Source organism: Perognathus longimembris, chromosome 6 (genome assembly GCF_023159225.1).
Source record: "Perognathus longimembris pacificus isolate PPM17 chromosome 6, ASM2315922v1, whole genome shotgun sequence".
NCBI classification, from domain to species: domain Eukaryota; kingdom Metazoa; phylum Chordata; class Mammalia; order Rodentia; family Heteromyidae; genus Perognathus; species Perognathus longimembris.
The window spans coordinates 82,186,078-82,202,084 of NC_063166.1; the positions used below are offsets into that span (position 1 = coordinate 82,186,078).

Here is a 16,007-nt window from a genome sequence, read left to right on the forward strand (position 1 = left end):
TTTTGTTTTATAAACTTTTGTTAATGCTAGTGATTGCAGGGCTTGCCAGCGAGTCATGACAAATGAGCTAATAGCTTCAACCCATCTACAAAATGACCCTTCTAGTTCATTAGTAGGGGGCAGGTGTCTTCAGAAGGCCCTGGGAGTTCATCTTTGCTCCCATTCTTAAAATGCAGCAACGTAGCTAGATTTTAAAATTCTCCTTCCTCTGATTAGTTTAGCAGTGTCCTGCAAAACAGCTGCCAGGCGGACAAGGAACAAAGCAGAACAATCTGTAATCATGATCTGAACTGGCATCAACCCCTCCGTGTTCACAATTACATTTGTTTTGGAGAAAGAAAAACAAGTGTTTCTGGTGCCTCCAAAATACATTCAGATGTGAACCTGACAGGACTAGATGGTTTTTCTGGGATTTCATTAAAGTTGACCAGGGTTGTTTGTAAAATAGACAAGCCCTGCTCATTAGCAGTGTTAAAGAATGCCACCTGGAGTCAGGTGCCAGTGGTTCAGGCCTGTAACCCTCGCTGCGCTGCTCAGGAGGCTGACATAGGAGGATCGTGGCTAGAAACCAGCCCAGGCAGGAAAGTCTGTGAGACTCTTATCTCCAATTAACCACAAAAAGCTGGAAGTGGAGCTGTGGCTCAAGTGGCAGAGCTCTAGCCTTGAGAAAAAAAATCTCGAGGCCAGTGCCCAAACCCTGAGTTCAAACACCATGACTAGCACAGAACCACTTGGCTCTTGTATGCTCAATCACAGAGGAATTTGGAGGTGTAGAAAGCTAAGGCAATCTTTAACTCTGTCTCAAACAGCAGACATTCCAGGGGCTGGGGATATGGCCTAGTGGCAAGAGCGCTTGCCTCGTATACATGAGGCCCTGGGTTCAATTCCCCAGCACCACATACACAGAAAATGGCCAGAAGTGGCGCTGTGACTCAAGTGGCAGAGTGCTAGCCTTGAGCAAAAAGAAGCCAGGGACAGTGCTCAGGCCCTGAGTCCAAGGCCCAGGACTGGCCAAAAGACAAACAAACAAACAGCAGACATTCCAGAGGTCATTTACACTACCACTGCTAGTATTTTTAAATACATGAAGTAATCAGTACTGCTTCCAAAGGAAATAGAGTAGCATTGGTCACACATGGAAAGCAGCCATTTAGTACTACACACTGGGGGGGAGGGAAAATGGGTTGTGTCACTAGTGTATCAGGCCAGTTTTACTATAGGAAGAAAAAGTGAGTTAGAGATTAGCACAGGACGGGGAATGTGGCTTAGTGGTAGAGTGCTTGCCTCGTATGCACGAAGCCCTGGGTTTGATTCCTCAGCACCCCATAAAAAGAAAAAGCCAGAAGTGGCGCTATGGCTCAAGTGGGAGAGTGCTAGCCTTGAGCAAAAAGAAGCCAGGGACAGTGCTCAGGCCCTGAGTTCAAGCCCCAGGACTGGCAAAAAAAAAATTAGCACAGAAATTCAAGACCCAGGCTGAGATGCGCCCGTCAGTCAGGTCAGGAAGGGACCCCACATCCCAAGGCCCTCCTTGGGGCGGCGTGGCTACCAGGAGCTGGCTCAGCTCTGGAAGGCCAGTTTTCAGGTCCGTTCCGCTTGATGGCCGAGGGGGTTGCATTTGTCAGGTCCCTTTTGAAAACATTTACCTTTATGGCAGTCAGAAAACTCTTCTTGCGGACAGCACACGTTCTACTGAGCTCTGGCTGTTGACAGCTCCCTAGCCTCAAAGTCAAGATCTTCCTACTCCAGCCTTCCAAGGGCTGGGATTACAGGCATTTGCTACATACATCAGGCATTTTCTGGCTCTAAAGCAGTCATTTCCCTCGGTCTTTTTAGTGATTGAAACTGTAGCTTCCCAGTACTGCAAGGAGACAAACCCTGGACTGCCTTTGGGATTGATTCCCAAGGGCATCTCCTCTCCATAGCCGATACCCAGCCCTAGTAATTCTTTCCCCGACCTCATTTCCCCCGCCCCCTCAATCTGGCTAAGTCTCCTTTGGGACCCCTGGCAATGCCTCTGCAAACCATGTCCAAAAGGGTAAGCAATAAGATTCACACCAAGTAGCCATACCACTGTCTTGAGTCCCAGCCCACGTCACTCCCGTGGTCAGTGGCCAACAAGCAGAAGTGGAGGGGATGCGGTCAAGAATCAGGGAACCAAAGCCTTATGTGACTCACCAGCAAGACGTGGACAGCTTGTACTTCGTTTTTCATGGAGCTAGAGGAATTAAACATATATTTTAAAAATGTAAGCCATTACCTGCCTTTAGTTTTTTAATCTGACAAAGCACGCACCTTGGATCTGTGAAACTAATAAACGCGTTGTGTATTTGTGAACTTTCTCTCCCCGTAAGCTGTTCTGGTTGTGGGCGGGGCTTGGCTGCAGTGCTGGGGAGCCATCCTGCCGGGCGTTCCTGCCTGTGCGGGCGTCAGCCCGGGGAATAGCCTACCGGCGTAGCCAGCGTGGATGGCCATGCGATACAGATTACAGCCTGGGTATACAGAACAAGAGTATGACTACTTGGTAAAGGCTGGTTTGGCACAAGCCTGGGAACCAAGACACTGATGGCTCATGTCTGTAATCGTAGCTACTCAAGCGGCTGAGATCTGAAGATCCTGGGTTCAAAGCTAGCTCGAGAAACTCCAACCAAGAGAAAGCCCACAGTTGAAGTGTGGCTCAAGTGGTAGTATGCCAACCTTGAGGGGAGAAAAAGCTAAGGAACACCCAAGCCCTGAGTTCAGGCCCTGGTATAGGTGCACATGCACATGCGCGTGAACACACACATGCGCACAGGCTAGAAACCAGTTGGCTTGCACCAAGGAGATAGCTGACCTTTGAGCCTTTGAGGTTTTATTGTTTTCAAGGCTGGCTAGTTTGTTCCTTAGATGCAGAAGTTTCTTTTTATACCTACTTGAGCTGAGTCGGCCTCAAAAGCCCGCCTCCCTCTAACTCGACACTCCAGGCCACGCGGTGCAGGGCAGAGCAGGGCTGACTGCACCAAGCCAACAGTGAACAAGTGTTCATCAGCCAGTACTTCAGGCAATGTGTATATTTAATAACTTCACATGCATGCCATAACTTCAGGGTAATAGAAGAGGCCTTAGACAGACGTAGAGAGCATGTTCCATTTCACCATGGCTGAGAAGAACCAGAAACCCAGCCAGGCTGAGGGAGCAAGGAGATGGCCAATGGGAACAGCCATGGAGGGGAAAATCAGAGTCCACACACAAATCTTTATTTTAACATTTAAAAGGAAGCACATCCTCACTCCAACACCTTTCCCGGGCTGGACCACCCAATAAGTTACACACGCGCACAGGCACTGCAAGGCTGAGCCAGGCAGAGTGGTGCCTTTCCCTTGGCACTGGGCTGACAGAACTGGCGTCCCCCAAGGGCATCGGCCGGCCATCGGTGGGGATGGCGAAGGGGAGCCCGACTCCAGATCATGAAACCAGTGAGAGCAGCAGGATCCTTGTGGCCACGAGCAGCGCATTTGTGGAGCACAGCGCGGGGAGGCACGGCCTGACTGGCTGGACGAGCACCGTCCCGCAGTGCTCCAGTGACGGCAGGTGGTCAAACGGAAGGGAATCTGGGTACATGTTCCAGAACATTGTACATCAGCCTTGGCTCTCCTCACACTTCAGTGAGACTATTTGCCAGTCGATTCTTTGTTTTGGCAATTTGGTGGTTTTGCCGAGTTTGCTATAATCCAGGGGTGTTCAAGTACTTCTCCTAGCGTTGGCCGCTGGCTTGCACTGTGCTTTAGCAGCCGAGAAATGAGGTCCCTGGCTCCCTCTGTCACAAACTCAGGGAAAGTGTATTCAACCTGGAAAACAAGTGGTAAATGTCACAAAGCTAGTGAGAGACACGGCAAATATTCACACCTGTGCCTCAAGTTCAGGCCAATCAGGGACGAATCCTAACAGCCGTGCTAAGGCTTACCCGGGATATTCTTCTGTAGGTCTCTTGGTACGTGTGTGCCTCAAAGGGAGGCTTCCCGGTTAAAAATTCATAGCACAGGACTCCGAGGCTCCAGAGATCCACCTTCTCGTCATGCATGCGGCCCTCGATCATCTCCGGGGGCAGGTAGTCCAGTGTGCCACACAGAGTGGTTCTCCTATGGTATTGCAAAACAGAGCCCAGCCATCAGTCATGTGACACGAGTCCACGCTCCCCTGGGCAACCCTGGGTGGTCACGAAGGTCCTACTCTAATGGAAGGAAGTGTGGAAGACCCCCCCCCCCAACACACACACACATTGCCTCCAACTCTGACCAGCTCCAAAACACTAACCTAGAAAGCAACTGCAATTATTTTTATATGAGCGACCATGTAGCCAGGCGTGATGGTACATGCCTGTCATCTCAGCCCTCAGGAAGTGAAGCAAAAGTTCAAGGACAGCCAGCCTGAACTACGGCACAAAACAGGTGACAGAAAAAAGCTTCCATTCAGAGTTCTCTAAATGTAACTTGGAGTTGTACACTAGGTCCAAGTTGGGTGACACCACAATCAGAAAAACACATTTAAAACTGTAGGCTAGCAGGGTGCCAATGAATCATGCCTATAATCATAGCTACTCAAGAGGCTGAGATCTAAGGATCAAGTTCAAAGCCAGGCTGGGCAGGAAAGTCCATGAGACTCTTATCTCCAATGAACCACCAAAAAGCCAAAGGCAGAGCTGTGGCTCAAGGACAGTGCCCAGGCCCTGAGTGCAGGCCCCAGGACTGATGGGGGCACAGGCACACACATACACACACCAGGCAGAAAAATAGAGAGTCTTCGCTTCAATTAACTAGCAAAAGGCTAGAGTGGTGCTATGGCTCAGCCAAGTACCAGCTGTGAGTGAAAAAGCCAGGTGAGAGCAAGAGCCAAGAGTAAGGCCCCTGTGGGCTGCCTGGGAGCAGGTCTAAAGCGGGACAACCACCTACAATGCATGGAACTGGCACGGCTTTTTGAGACACGTTCCCTCGGCAGTTCAGGTTGGCTTTGAACTCTCAATGCTGCCTTGGCCTCCCAAATGTTACTACAGCATGGGCCATTAGGTTCTGATCAAGATAAACACCTATGAAATGTCTTGGACACCTAGAGAAATCCGAGCTGTGGGGAGGTTCTCGTCCGTCCTGTGCTAGAGGAAATGCACACTGAGGCACTCAAGGAAGACGCGTGATGAGCTGTGTCTGACTCTCAGATCTTCACCAAGAAAGCAGACCCAGGGAACATGGCAAAGTAATCACACCCGGTGGGTGGGGCACAGGACAGCCTGGGGAGCGATCTGCTCTGGGTCAGCATTTCTGCGGATTCTGGTTTTGAAAACAAAGGCTGGAAATAGGCTGGCTGCGGCAGACACCGAGCCAGCTAGCCAAGAGTGGAAGGTGGAGGGTGCTAGTGCTATCACAGTGCTGTGGCCACGCACAGCCATAAGTAGCGCCTGGCACTCTCAGCCATGTTCAGTGGGTAAGGTGCGTCCTGTAATGCAGAAGGCACCCCTCGAGACCTTAGCCCACCTCACCCCACCACGCTAGACCAGGGCTCCTCAGTGGTCCACGACAGAAGGCCAGTCAACTAGCCCACCACACCCCTTGGGTGGGCTGGGGGGCAGGGGAGGGGGGGCATCAGCACATCTGCACCCATCATCTCTGGAAAACACCACTGGGCAGGGAGGCACTTAGCGGTCTCACTGGGTGACATCCCCTCCCACTGGTGAGGAGCAGTTAAAGGAGACGAGACGCCACCACATTCATGCACAGTGGCCGAAACGGAAATCATCTCAACCACCAAGGGCCTGCCCCACGCCACCTACTTCAGGCTCTGCAGCTTTCCTCAGTCTTCCCTCCAAGCTGACCCACATGAAGCACGTGAGCATCCATCCATGCCCACGTGGACTTCAGAATTCCCCCAGAACTGCTCTCCGCTCCTCACCGCGCTCCTGCCTCTGGGATTTCTCTGTCCAGGACGCAGCTGGATTCCACCCTGGCATGAAGGTGGGGATTTCCCTACATACACCTGTGTGATTCCTGTCATGTACTAATCCCCTTCACCAACATCAAACATCTTGAACCCTAAGCCCAGAATGCCAGATAGCTCAAAACCGTCACACAATAAATAACACCTCCTTAAAGGCAGTAGTTGATGATCAAGCTCAAAGTATCCCAACTCCAACTAGTTATAAACTATTTCAGAGTAGATTCCGGACGCGGTTCATGATTTGCCCTCCTGTGACGTCACATACCTGGAGGACGGAGCATGGACCGACCACCCGAAGTCTGCGATCTTGAGCTCTCCCGAGGATCCAAGCAGCAGGTTCTCCGGCTTGATGTCTCTATGAATAACCCTCTTGGAATGACAGTAAGACAGGGCATTCGCCAATTCTGTGATATACTATTGGAAAGAGGATTGGAGAGCCTGTGTTTCAGATTTTTACACATTTCCTAGCATCTGAGTCTTTTAATACAACATAAACTTAATGTTTTACAGGGTCTAAAGCAAATATTGCAGAAGCAATTGGCAAAAATCAATTGAAGCAACTGACAGGGGTCAGCAATAAGCCATTCAGACCTTAGTTGGTTCTTTGACAATACAGCTAATAAGACATTAAAAGACAAGACTAATTTGGAGCTCTAACCACAGACCCAGCAGCAACAAAGCAAAGAAAATAATGTGGAAAAAATGGTACAAGTTAAGTGATTCAGATTTGTAAACCATGTTTCCTAAGATCTTTTGACACGTTTCCAATGCAATCAATTTCCATTTTTAAAAATAGGATCTTTCTACAACAAAAATGATTTGTTAGAAAAAGTATAAGGAAGGAAAAATACCACGGAGTGAGTTCACTGTCATATTAAACAGTGATGATGATTGAATGCGGCTCCCAAAAACTATTTGTTGGAAAGTTAGTAGCGTCTAAGGGGAAGTATCTGGGGGTCAGAAGAGCTCCCCCCTCCTGAGTGTGTTAATGCCCATATAAAAGGGTTTGAGGCTTGAATGCTGCCTCTGGCTCTCTTGCCCTTCTTGCTTCTGCCATGTCATGGGCAGATATATGAGCTCCGCTAACTCAGAGCTCCCAGCCTCCAAAGCTGACAGAAATCACCTCTTGTTTACATGTTACCCAGGCTCAGTTTTGTCTTATTTAGCAGATAAAATTTGATAAATGTTGGTTCTGGGGATATACTCACTGGCTAATCAGATAAAAAGTATGCAAGCCAATTAGTCCTTTTTGTTTTCACTTTGGTTTCCTTAAATTACTATCTCTAGTCCCATCTCAACTTAAGATCTAGCAAGTCAAGTCCTGAGTTTGTTTTAACATTCAGGTAATAAGGGCACAGCATTTTCAAAGTATATATGTAACTGGCAAACACTGAAGTTCATTTTCCTAAATAGGTGCTAGACAGGTTGAATATTACTTTACACTAACAAGGCAGATAAAGATTAATGATTAGTGAAGACATAAATAGGAGACATCAGATGTGGGCTACACTGGAACTCTACTCCCTTCACAAGTTCTGCAGGTCTAAAGCTACTCTAAGATAAGCAACTACAAAAGAGCTACTTACATCTATTTCCACAGAAAAGCTGTGTTCACAGACTAGACCCATCTGATCTCATACCTAGCTTCCTGTGTACAAGTGGCACAGCGGAGCACCTCCATTTCAAATACCTGATCTCATGCTAATGGATTCCACCACAAATGGTACTTTGGAAGAAAGAAAGCAGAATTAGCCTGGATAACCGGTGAAAACTTACAGTAGCAGTTCGCTGCTCATCAAACTTGGACAACTTCTGCAGTTCTCTGTAGACTGTTCCAAGAGGCGCATATTCGAGAATTAGGTACACTCGGGTGGCATCATGGAAATAGCCATACAACCTGAGAATATTAGGATGCCTGCAAGGCACGGTGAAGATGGGTGAGTCTCAGGGCTGACAGGAGAGTATGCGCTAAACAGCACCACGCCCCCTTCCATGGGGTTCCCCTGAAACCTCTGCCCAGCCCACAAGAGAAGCCAGAGCTGCAGGCCCCACGCCATGTAGGCGGCCCACATATGAAACACAGGCGCCACTGACGTGCACGTCATGTTGCTCTGGACCTCAGGCTTCATTAAGACTTATTTCTTCCCTTTACGCATGGGAGGGAAACTCAGCTAAACATCAGTTCTAAATATTATTAAAGAATAAAGACCATGGCATTTGCACAAGGGTGATATGCAAACAAAGCAGACGGAGGCGTGTGGCGCGGGGCAGTCTGCCTAGACCTAGCTGATGGCGAGCGGGGTACAGGCAAAGTCCAAGTGTCATCATTTCTTTTATATTTGCTAGATTTTTCTTTTCTTTTTTTTTGCCAGCCCAGGGGCTTGAACTCAGAGCCTGAGTGCTATTCCTGAGCTTCTTTTGCTCAAGGCTAGCACTCCACAGCACACTTCGGCTTTTTCTGCTTACGTGGTGCTGAGCAGTGGAACACAAGGCTTCATGCATGTGCGTGCTAGGCAAGCCCTCTACCGCTAAGCCACATTCCCAGCCCTTCTTTCCTATCTGAAGAACATTAAAATCAAAAATGTACCTGCCACTTTTGCTCAATGGCTAGTGCTCTGTCAACAGAGCCACGCCTCCAACCCCATGAAGCAAGTCCTCCAAAAGGCTAATCCTCCCAAGTCTTGTGAACTTTCCTCTGAACACCAACTGTGAACTCACCGGAGGTGGGACTGTATCTCTACTTCCCGTCTGAGCTGATGTTCCACTCCTGCCTTCTCCAGCTGAGCTTTAAATAACACTTTCAGAGCGAGGATAAACTTGCTTTGCTTTTCTCTTGCCAAATAAACATTACCAAACTTTCCTTTACCCAGTGGACGGCCAATGTCAAAATCTTCCAAAGTCCATTGCCTTCTAGAAGGGATGTCAGCATGTTAGAATGTGAAGAACACAGCCCTTTGCCAACAATTTCTCACCGAGAAGTGCACACACTCTGTACATTCCAGTTGGCCTCCACGTGTACTTGCAGCGGGTACCAAGGCCATGACCACTATCCATGAGTCACAGACACTGAACCCCAGCTTTGCTAGCTGCCTTCCGTTTTCTTGATTTCCAGAATCGAAGCCGTCAGCAGGAAGGCCGCAGCGGCACTGTGCTCAGAATACAGACCTACGACAGCTCCAAGACCGTGTGGAAGGGCAAGTTACTAGAGGGGGGAATGGCTCAGGACCACGCGTGGACCTCTTTCCACCATGGAGAAGCTCACCCCCTTCTACACCTGGAGCCACTGTCACCAGTGGGAGCAGGGTGGACCCAGAGCAGCTGGGCAAGGGAGTCAGTGGAATTCAATCCTGAGAAGCCCCCTTTAGGTGGCTAAAAACAAGAGTGGGGCTGTCCTAAGCCCTGCTCCTCTGCACTGGAGTCTAGTTCAGAGATTAAGGGATTAAGTTCAGATATTCAGAAAGTATCTTCGGACTTTACAATAACTATTAGTATTGCCAAAATACCTCTTAGTCATGCATACCTGTACAGTCTTGTAACCTGACATTTTGCTTTGGGAAAAACGTGTCCTTGTAGCCAGGTATCACCGTGCATGCCTGTAGTCCCAGCTACCTGGGAGCCTAAGGCAGGAAGATCGCGTGTGCTTAGGCATTCTAGGTCGGCAATAGCAACAGAATAAGATCCCAGCTCAAAAGTTTAAAAAAATGAAATTTAAGAACTCGTACTTTTCATGAAAATAAACTAGAAGTGCATGTAAACTACACATACTGATTATTTCTGAGACTAGAGAGGAATCCACAAACTTTCTGTAAAAGATTCATTCAGGCTTTTATCTTCAAAAAGTGCTTTTAAAATTTCTGAGTTCCTGCTAAAAATAATGTATAAAAAGAAAGGGCTATAAGATAACTGGAAGCATGTCTTAAAACTGGAAACAAGTATCTGTTTAAGATTTCCTCTAGGGCTGGGAATATGGCCTAGTGGCAAGAGTTCTTGCCTCGTATACATGAAAGCCTGGGTTCAATTCCTCAGCACCACATATATAGAAAATGGCCAGAAGTGGCCCTGCGGCTCAAGTGGCAGAGTGCTAGCCTTGAGCAAAAAGAAGCCAGGGACAGTGCTCAGGCCCTGAGTTCAAGTCCCGGGACTAGCCAAAAAAAAAAAAAATTTCCTCTAATTTACAATGAAATAGTGTATTCCAATACAGTAACAGTATAGAACTTTGTGAACAACAGCTTACTTTTTTGAGTCTTCATTTTTCTCTTTTGAGGCCACTTCCTTTTCAGGATTATTTCCTATATGGAATAAGTTAAAGTCCTGTTTTTAGAGCAACTACATAGAATAAGTTTTTTAAAAATCCATGAACAGATAAAATAAATTGGACAGTGCCCAAAACATTAACAACACACCAAGAATGGCCGAGGCAGGCTTCCGGTTTTCCCTAAGATCCTTGTCCTGGCCCAGACTAGGCAGGAAGCCTTCACAGCAGGAAAGGCAGCAGGCCCACCTCCTAGCAGTGTCCCGCGGCCTCCGGGGACTCTCCACCAACCTCACCCTGTCACCTGCCCTTCCCCCTGCATGGCCAGCCACAGCCACCGCCTATGCAAGGTACACAAGGCAAGCCACCCTGAACAAAATACAAGCCACCAAGACTTCAGCAGACAGCTGTTCAAGAGGGGAGGCAAAGTAGTTTTGTGGGAGGTGCATACTGGGGTTTAAAGTCAGGGCCTCAAGCTTGCTAGGCTAGTGATCTAACCATCTGACCCATGCCTCCAGCCTCGTTTTTCTTTGTAGAAAAACTTTTCCGCCCAGACTGGCCTTGACCCATAACTCTTCTGTTCTCAGACTCCTGAGTAGCTAACATGCAGGCATGAGCCACTGTACCTGGTGAGACAGGGTCCTTGCTATGATCCCAGGCCAGCCTCAAACTTTAATCCTCCTGCCTTACCTTCCCAAGTGCCAGAATTACAGGCACCAGCTTAGTGACTCTTTCATCAGCTGTGGAAACAAGGGAGTTTGCACTGTCTACCTGATGCCTCTCGTTCCTGCAGCACAGTAGGGCTACACTCAAGTATCACAGTACAAGTCTAAACTGCTCCCCCTGGTGGTTCTCTACCCAGCTAACAACAGCATAACCGCTGCTGGCACCCGAGGCACACCGCACCCCCCCAACAATGTGCCACCAGGTGGACATGAGCACCTCCCGGGGAAAATGACATTAGGACAGCTACGTGTGTGACTGTGTGTGCTGGGGACCAGGACTGTCACCCAAGAGGCTGCTATCTGCACCACTACACAGCTCTGGTTCACCTCATGCTCTTCCGGGCCCTGTCGGCCTTTCCCTCCCCACTGCCTGCCTACACGGGCCATTCTGAACTCACAACACTGCGTGTACTTCAATGGCTGACGGCTGAGCTCAGTATTTTGATTCTCATTTCCCGTCATGAAGGAGCCTTGCAGGTGGAGAGGAAGTTCTCTCTTCCTTTCATGACCATCCTGAACCTTTCCATCATCGTCCTTCAGGGAGATTTATTGTTGCCCGGTTTACCCAGTCTGCATCCTAAGTGAGTTTTCAGCTCTCCACTCTGACTATGTCTTCACTAAGCTAACTGCCCCGAGTCTTCGCTACTTCCTCTGCAGAGGTCAATAACTCTACTGCCTTCAGGAAGTGGTTTCCAGGACAGAATCAGGCACAATGGACGAAGGACAGGAGAACTTGTGGCTGGTGAATGGTGACCTGTCACCACCACCTGGCTCCACCCAGCGCAAGCACTTGGCCTCAAGACATGGAGGACCAGGCACCTCCTCTCCAGCACTCTCACAGCCAGCACTGCTACTTTCCAGCTCACTCAGCATGTCTAAAAGGCCATTCGCAATCTGTCCCTTCTCTGCCCCCAAATCCTCAGTGGTCCCCCTCTGCGGGAGACGAAGCCCCCCTTTAACACGGCCAGCAGTGATCTTGGATGACTTCACCCCAGTGTGGTCCCATTCCACTTCTCCCGACAGGGCCAAGACATGGGAACTTTGCAGTTTCCCAAAGGACATGGGTGGAAGCACTTGGCCGCCCAGCTCTTCCCCGAGGGTGGGAAATCAGGTGTGTGTTCCAGTGCAAGCTGGTCCTGGAGACAAAGTTACTTCAACATGAACCTCCCTTTTCTCCAAATCCTCAACAGATGTGAAGCAGAAGCCAGGGCTCCAACCACTTCAAGTCTACACCAGACAAAAGGACCACTCAGTAAGTGTCCAGTTGGGCTTACCAGAGGCTGGTGGCTGGGGCTGCTCCTTCTTCTGGGGGTTACTCGGGGGCCGGGAGACAGGCCGAGCAATGGTGGCCGACTGCGACTGCTTCTGCACAGGCTTCTGACTGGAGACAAGCTTTTGTGCTTGGAAAGGAACTCGCTGGGAGGAATTTGAAGGACACAAGACCCGCTGAGCCTGGCCACTGCTTGCAGACGAGGGAAAATGCTGAGCCACTGGAACACGTTTTGGACCATCCCCTGGTGGAACTGTGGCCTAGGTTGAGATGGAAAATAAACTTTAGGTTCTTCACGAACGAAAAAATGAATCTGAGAACGCTAGTTTCTTTTTTTTTTTGGACTCAGGGCCTGAACACTGTCCCTGGCTTCTTTTTGCTCAAGGCTAGCACTCTGCCACTTGAGTCACAGCGCCACTTCTGGCCATTTTCTGTATATGTGGTGCTGGGGAATCGAACCCAGGGCTTCATGTATACGAGGCAATCGCTCTTGGCACTAGGCTATATCCCCAGCCCCGAGAACTCGTTTCTTTTGTAGGATAACTAAATAACATCTTGGGAAATACACGGAAAGGGAAAGCTATTTTAATGATTTCACAAAGATATAGAAAGCATATCAAAAGAATACTTGAATGACATCTTCAAACCCAATTCTCCATCCTATGACCATGCCCCGTTAGCAAACAGTTATTAGCTCAACTTCCATCCAATCAGGGAGACACTGAACATTTAAGACTTCTCAGCATATATATTCAGCTTATTGATACTTTATATCTCAAAATCACAGTTCCACTCAACTTCCTTTGATAATACACATTTAGAAAAAGACTGAAGCAGAGTGAAGGGATAACTTTCATCATTGTATATTTATTTACACACGTATGGAAATGTCACAATGAAAGATGCAGTTGGGAGGGATAGAGAATGATGAAAGGGGTGACGTTCATCAAAACACATGGTACCCATACAATGACTTGTTGAATGGTAACCCCTTTGTACAACAACTACGTGTCTCTCCAGCATAAAAATGAATGTGTTTCTTCTTTGCTTCCTGTGAAGTGTGTGCTGCTTTGGGAATCATCCTAAATGCATACCTTACTCTAACCACTTGAACCACAGCGCCACTTCCGGCTTTTTCTATTGATGTGCTACAAAGGAATTGAGCCCAGGGCTTCATGCATACCAGCCATCATTCTTTAAAAGACTTTAGCAAAGAAGAAATAAATGTAGATTCTTTTAAGGAGTCTATTACAAGTTTAATAGCTCCAAGATGCTAAGCTAATGGCAGTAAAATGAGAGTAGATGAGACTTCTTCCTACTTTTCACAAGGGCCAGTGTAGGAAGCCGTGCCTCAAGGCCTAGCTCCAGCTCACTGGGAATGAGAGGGTACAAGGCTTCAAATACAAAGTCCAGTCCTTCTGATACAGTAAGTGTGGCTCCACAACCCAGTAGAAACCCAGACAGAATCAAGAACATGGGAGGAAATAATTAAACCAAAGAAAAAAGGAGAAGGCCAGGCGCTGGTGGCCTACACCTGTCATCCTAGCTACTCAAGAGGCTGAGATCTGAGGTTACAGTTTGAAGTCAGCCTTGACAGGAATGTCCAAGATACTCTTATCTCCAATTCATCATCCAAAATCCACAAGTGAAGCTGTGGCTCGAGTGGTAAAGTGCCACCCTTATGTGGAAAAAGCTCAAGGACAGTCCCAGGTATAGTTTAAGCCCCAGTATCAGTGCAATAGAGAAGAAAATTCCAGATATCAGACCAATCTCCACATGAACTTTTTATAGACGTAAACAATACTACAGACAATTCAACTACCTTAAAAGGTCCAGAAATGCAATTTTCTTTACATGTGTCCATGGTGCCTGAAAAAGAAAAACAACCTTTAGTGGTCCATTCTCAACCCTGCAGCCAATGATCCCATTAATGATCCAATTAATGCTAAAGATGTGTTAGCCCATGGTTTAAGACCCCACCCCCCACCCCACTGCTCACCAACTCAGCCAGACAATGTCTGCAAGTCCCACAGGCTAAGGACCTGGAACACCTCTGCCTTCAAGGCCTGTCGACCACATCCCAGCCAAAACAAGTCCCCGGCCACCCAGCCTTTGGACTCCCTGTTTTCTCTGCCTACGAGGTTCTTTGGGTGTAGCCCACTCACAGGACCATCTCTCCCTTACTTTTATAAGACCTTAACATCTTAAATAAAAACTATGTGCATCAGTGTACTGTCTGTCTCCCAATACTCATATATCCGCCACAGAAATAGGGAGCAAGGGACCAAAGGCTTAGTTGATGCTATGGTATCCAGTCTTGTGACCCCAGAACCTAGAACAATGCCTAGGAACTAACAAGACTCAAATGCTTTGGAAATGAACCAAGCCACTGACAAAGGAAAACAATAATATGTCAAGTATATCAATTAATATTATAGAGGGAGGCAGGCAGAAACACCTACCAAGTAAGTTGAACAAACATCAAGAAAGCAGGAGAAATCAGGCTACCCAAATGCTTTCTGAATTCTAGAGCCACAAAGCATTCCCCACAATGCCCCTCTTCCTTTGTACAAATTAGTAACCGCATAAAGGCCCCAGTCTTTAAACAGTACACTTAGTAAAAGCAATTAAAAGGAAACCCACACGGGGCTAAGCAAACATTTGTTTTCACTTGTGTTCTAATGCTGTCTTCACTTGCCCTAACAATTACGAGTAGCAGAGACTGCGAAGATCACAGCCCTGGGGTTTGAACTCGGGGGAGACCCGGGCGGTGACCCCGCGGCCTCCCAGCTCAAGGCTGGCGCTCCCCGAGAGCCACACCTCCACTTCCGTGGAGAGTGCTTAGAGATGGCGACGCTCCACCCCACCCCACCAGCTTTAATAAACCCCAGCCTGCGTTTGAGCCGCCCGGTTCGGATCGGCACGCGCTCGCCGCGCCGGTTCCCGGCGAAGCCTAAGAATCGCCCGGGGCGCTTGTTCCGGACACCTGACCTTGTCTACCGTGGCATCCAGGATGGATTCCCAAATCCTCCCGCGACGTCCGCTCCGGGGCTTGCGGAACGGAGGGGCCGCCGGGGCCGGGGCCGTGCGGATCGGGCGGCCGGGGCCGGGAGCGTACGGGTCGGGAGGCGGGCCACACGACAACCGCCTCCCGGGCGACTCCGTCCTGTCTCCCCACCACCACCGCCACGGCCGCCCGTCACCTCGTTACTTCGTCGTCTCATCCCGCGGGCCACCCCCCCCCCCGCCCCGACCAACCCGAGAGCCCCGAGGCCTCAAAGGCCTCCTGCGGCTCCGGCCCCCGGGGGTCACTAGGTGCGGAGCCCCGGCAGGAAGACCCCACCCCGGTACCCCGCCACCGCCTGCGTTCTCCGCGGCACCCGACGGGGAGCCCCGGAACCGAGGGCGGGTGGGGGGCTGGGAAGAGTCCGGGGGGTGGGGAAGGAAGCACCCAGGTGTGGAGGGACGACGGCCCGCTCCCCACCGGCCTCCCGCCCGCGGCCCGCCACTCGGCACCGCCGCCCCGGCCGCTGCCCCACTTCCCAGGCTTCACCCCCCACACGAAGCCGGCTCCCCCACATACCCGCCGGCCGGCTCCCACCTCCGGGGCAAAGCCGCCGAGTCCACCGAGAGCTCAGCCGTTACGGTTTAAGGGTTCTTCTTTTAAATAAGGGTTTAAACCCTCCGGTCTGAGAGCTGATTGGCCCGAGTTACAGCGGATCCTCTCTGTGATTGGTTCACGACGAGCGTTCCGTGGCGCAGGCGCACTCGCATCGAAGAGCCCGGAAGCGGTGGAGCC

The 16,007-nt window shown here is 49.5% G+C and overlaps 1 protein-coding gene across 2 annotated transcripts; it reads right to left on the reverse strand.

Moving 5' to 3' along the window:
* Positions 1-2,792: 2,792 nt before the first annotated feature.
* Positions 2,793-15,924, reverse strand: Aurka (aurora kinase A). 2 transcript variants are annotated; one of them, XM_048349648.1, is made up of 9 exons: positions 15,810-15,924; positions 14,031-14,077; positions 12,213-12,468; positions 10,196-10,250; positions 8,680-8,871; positions 7,738-7,876; positions 6,227-6,375; positions 3,941-4,115; positions 2,793-3,824 (listed from the first exon to the last, which is right to left on the reverse strand). In XM_048349648.1, exons 2-9 carry the CDS (start codon positions 14,070-14,072, stop codon positions 3,648-3,650), a joined length of 1,185 nt encoding a protein of 394 aa, XP_048205605.1. In that variant the 5' UTR covers positions 14,073-14,077; positions 15,810-15,924; the 3' UTR covers positions 2,793-3,647. The 2 variants fall into 2 exon arrangements, with proteins under 2 accessions (XP_048205605.1, XP_048205604.1); XM_048349647.1 differs by having other exon boundaries at positions 15,792-15,867.
* Positions 15,925-16,007: the final 83 nt, after the last annotated feature.

What these genes read in the sequence shown, in the direction of transcription:
- Aurka (XM_048349648.1), bottom strand. Translation starts at nt 14,072, where the DNA reads ATGGACACATGTAAAGAAAATTGCATTTCTGGACCTTTTAAG. An exon ending in GCCCCAGCCACCAGCCTCTG is followed by an intron (nt 10,251 to 12,212) that starts GTAAGCCCAACT and finishes TATTCCATATAG; the next exon opens with GAAATAATCCTGAAAAGGAA. An exon ending in ATGAGCAGCGAACTGCTACT is followed by an intron (nt 6,376 to 7,737) that starts GTAAGTTTTCAC and finishes TCTTTCCAATAG; the next exon opens with TATATCACAGAATTGGCGAA.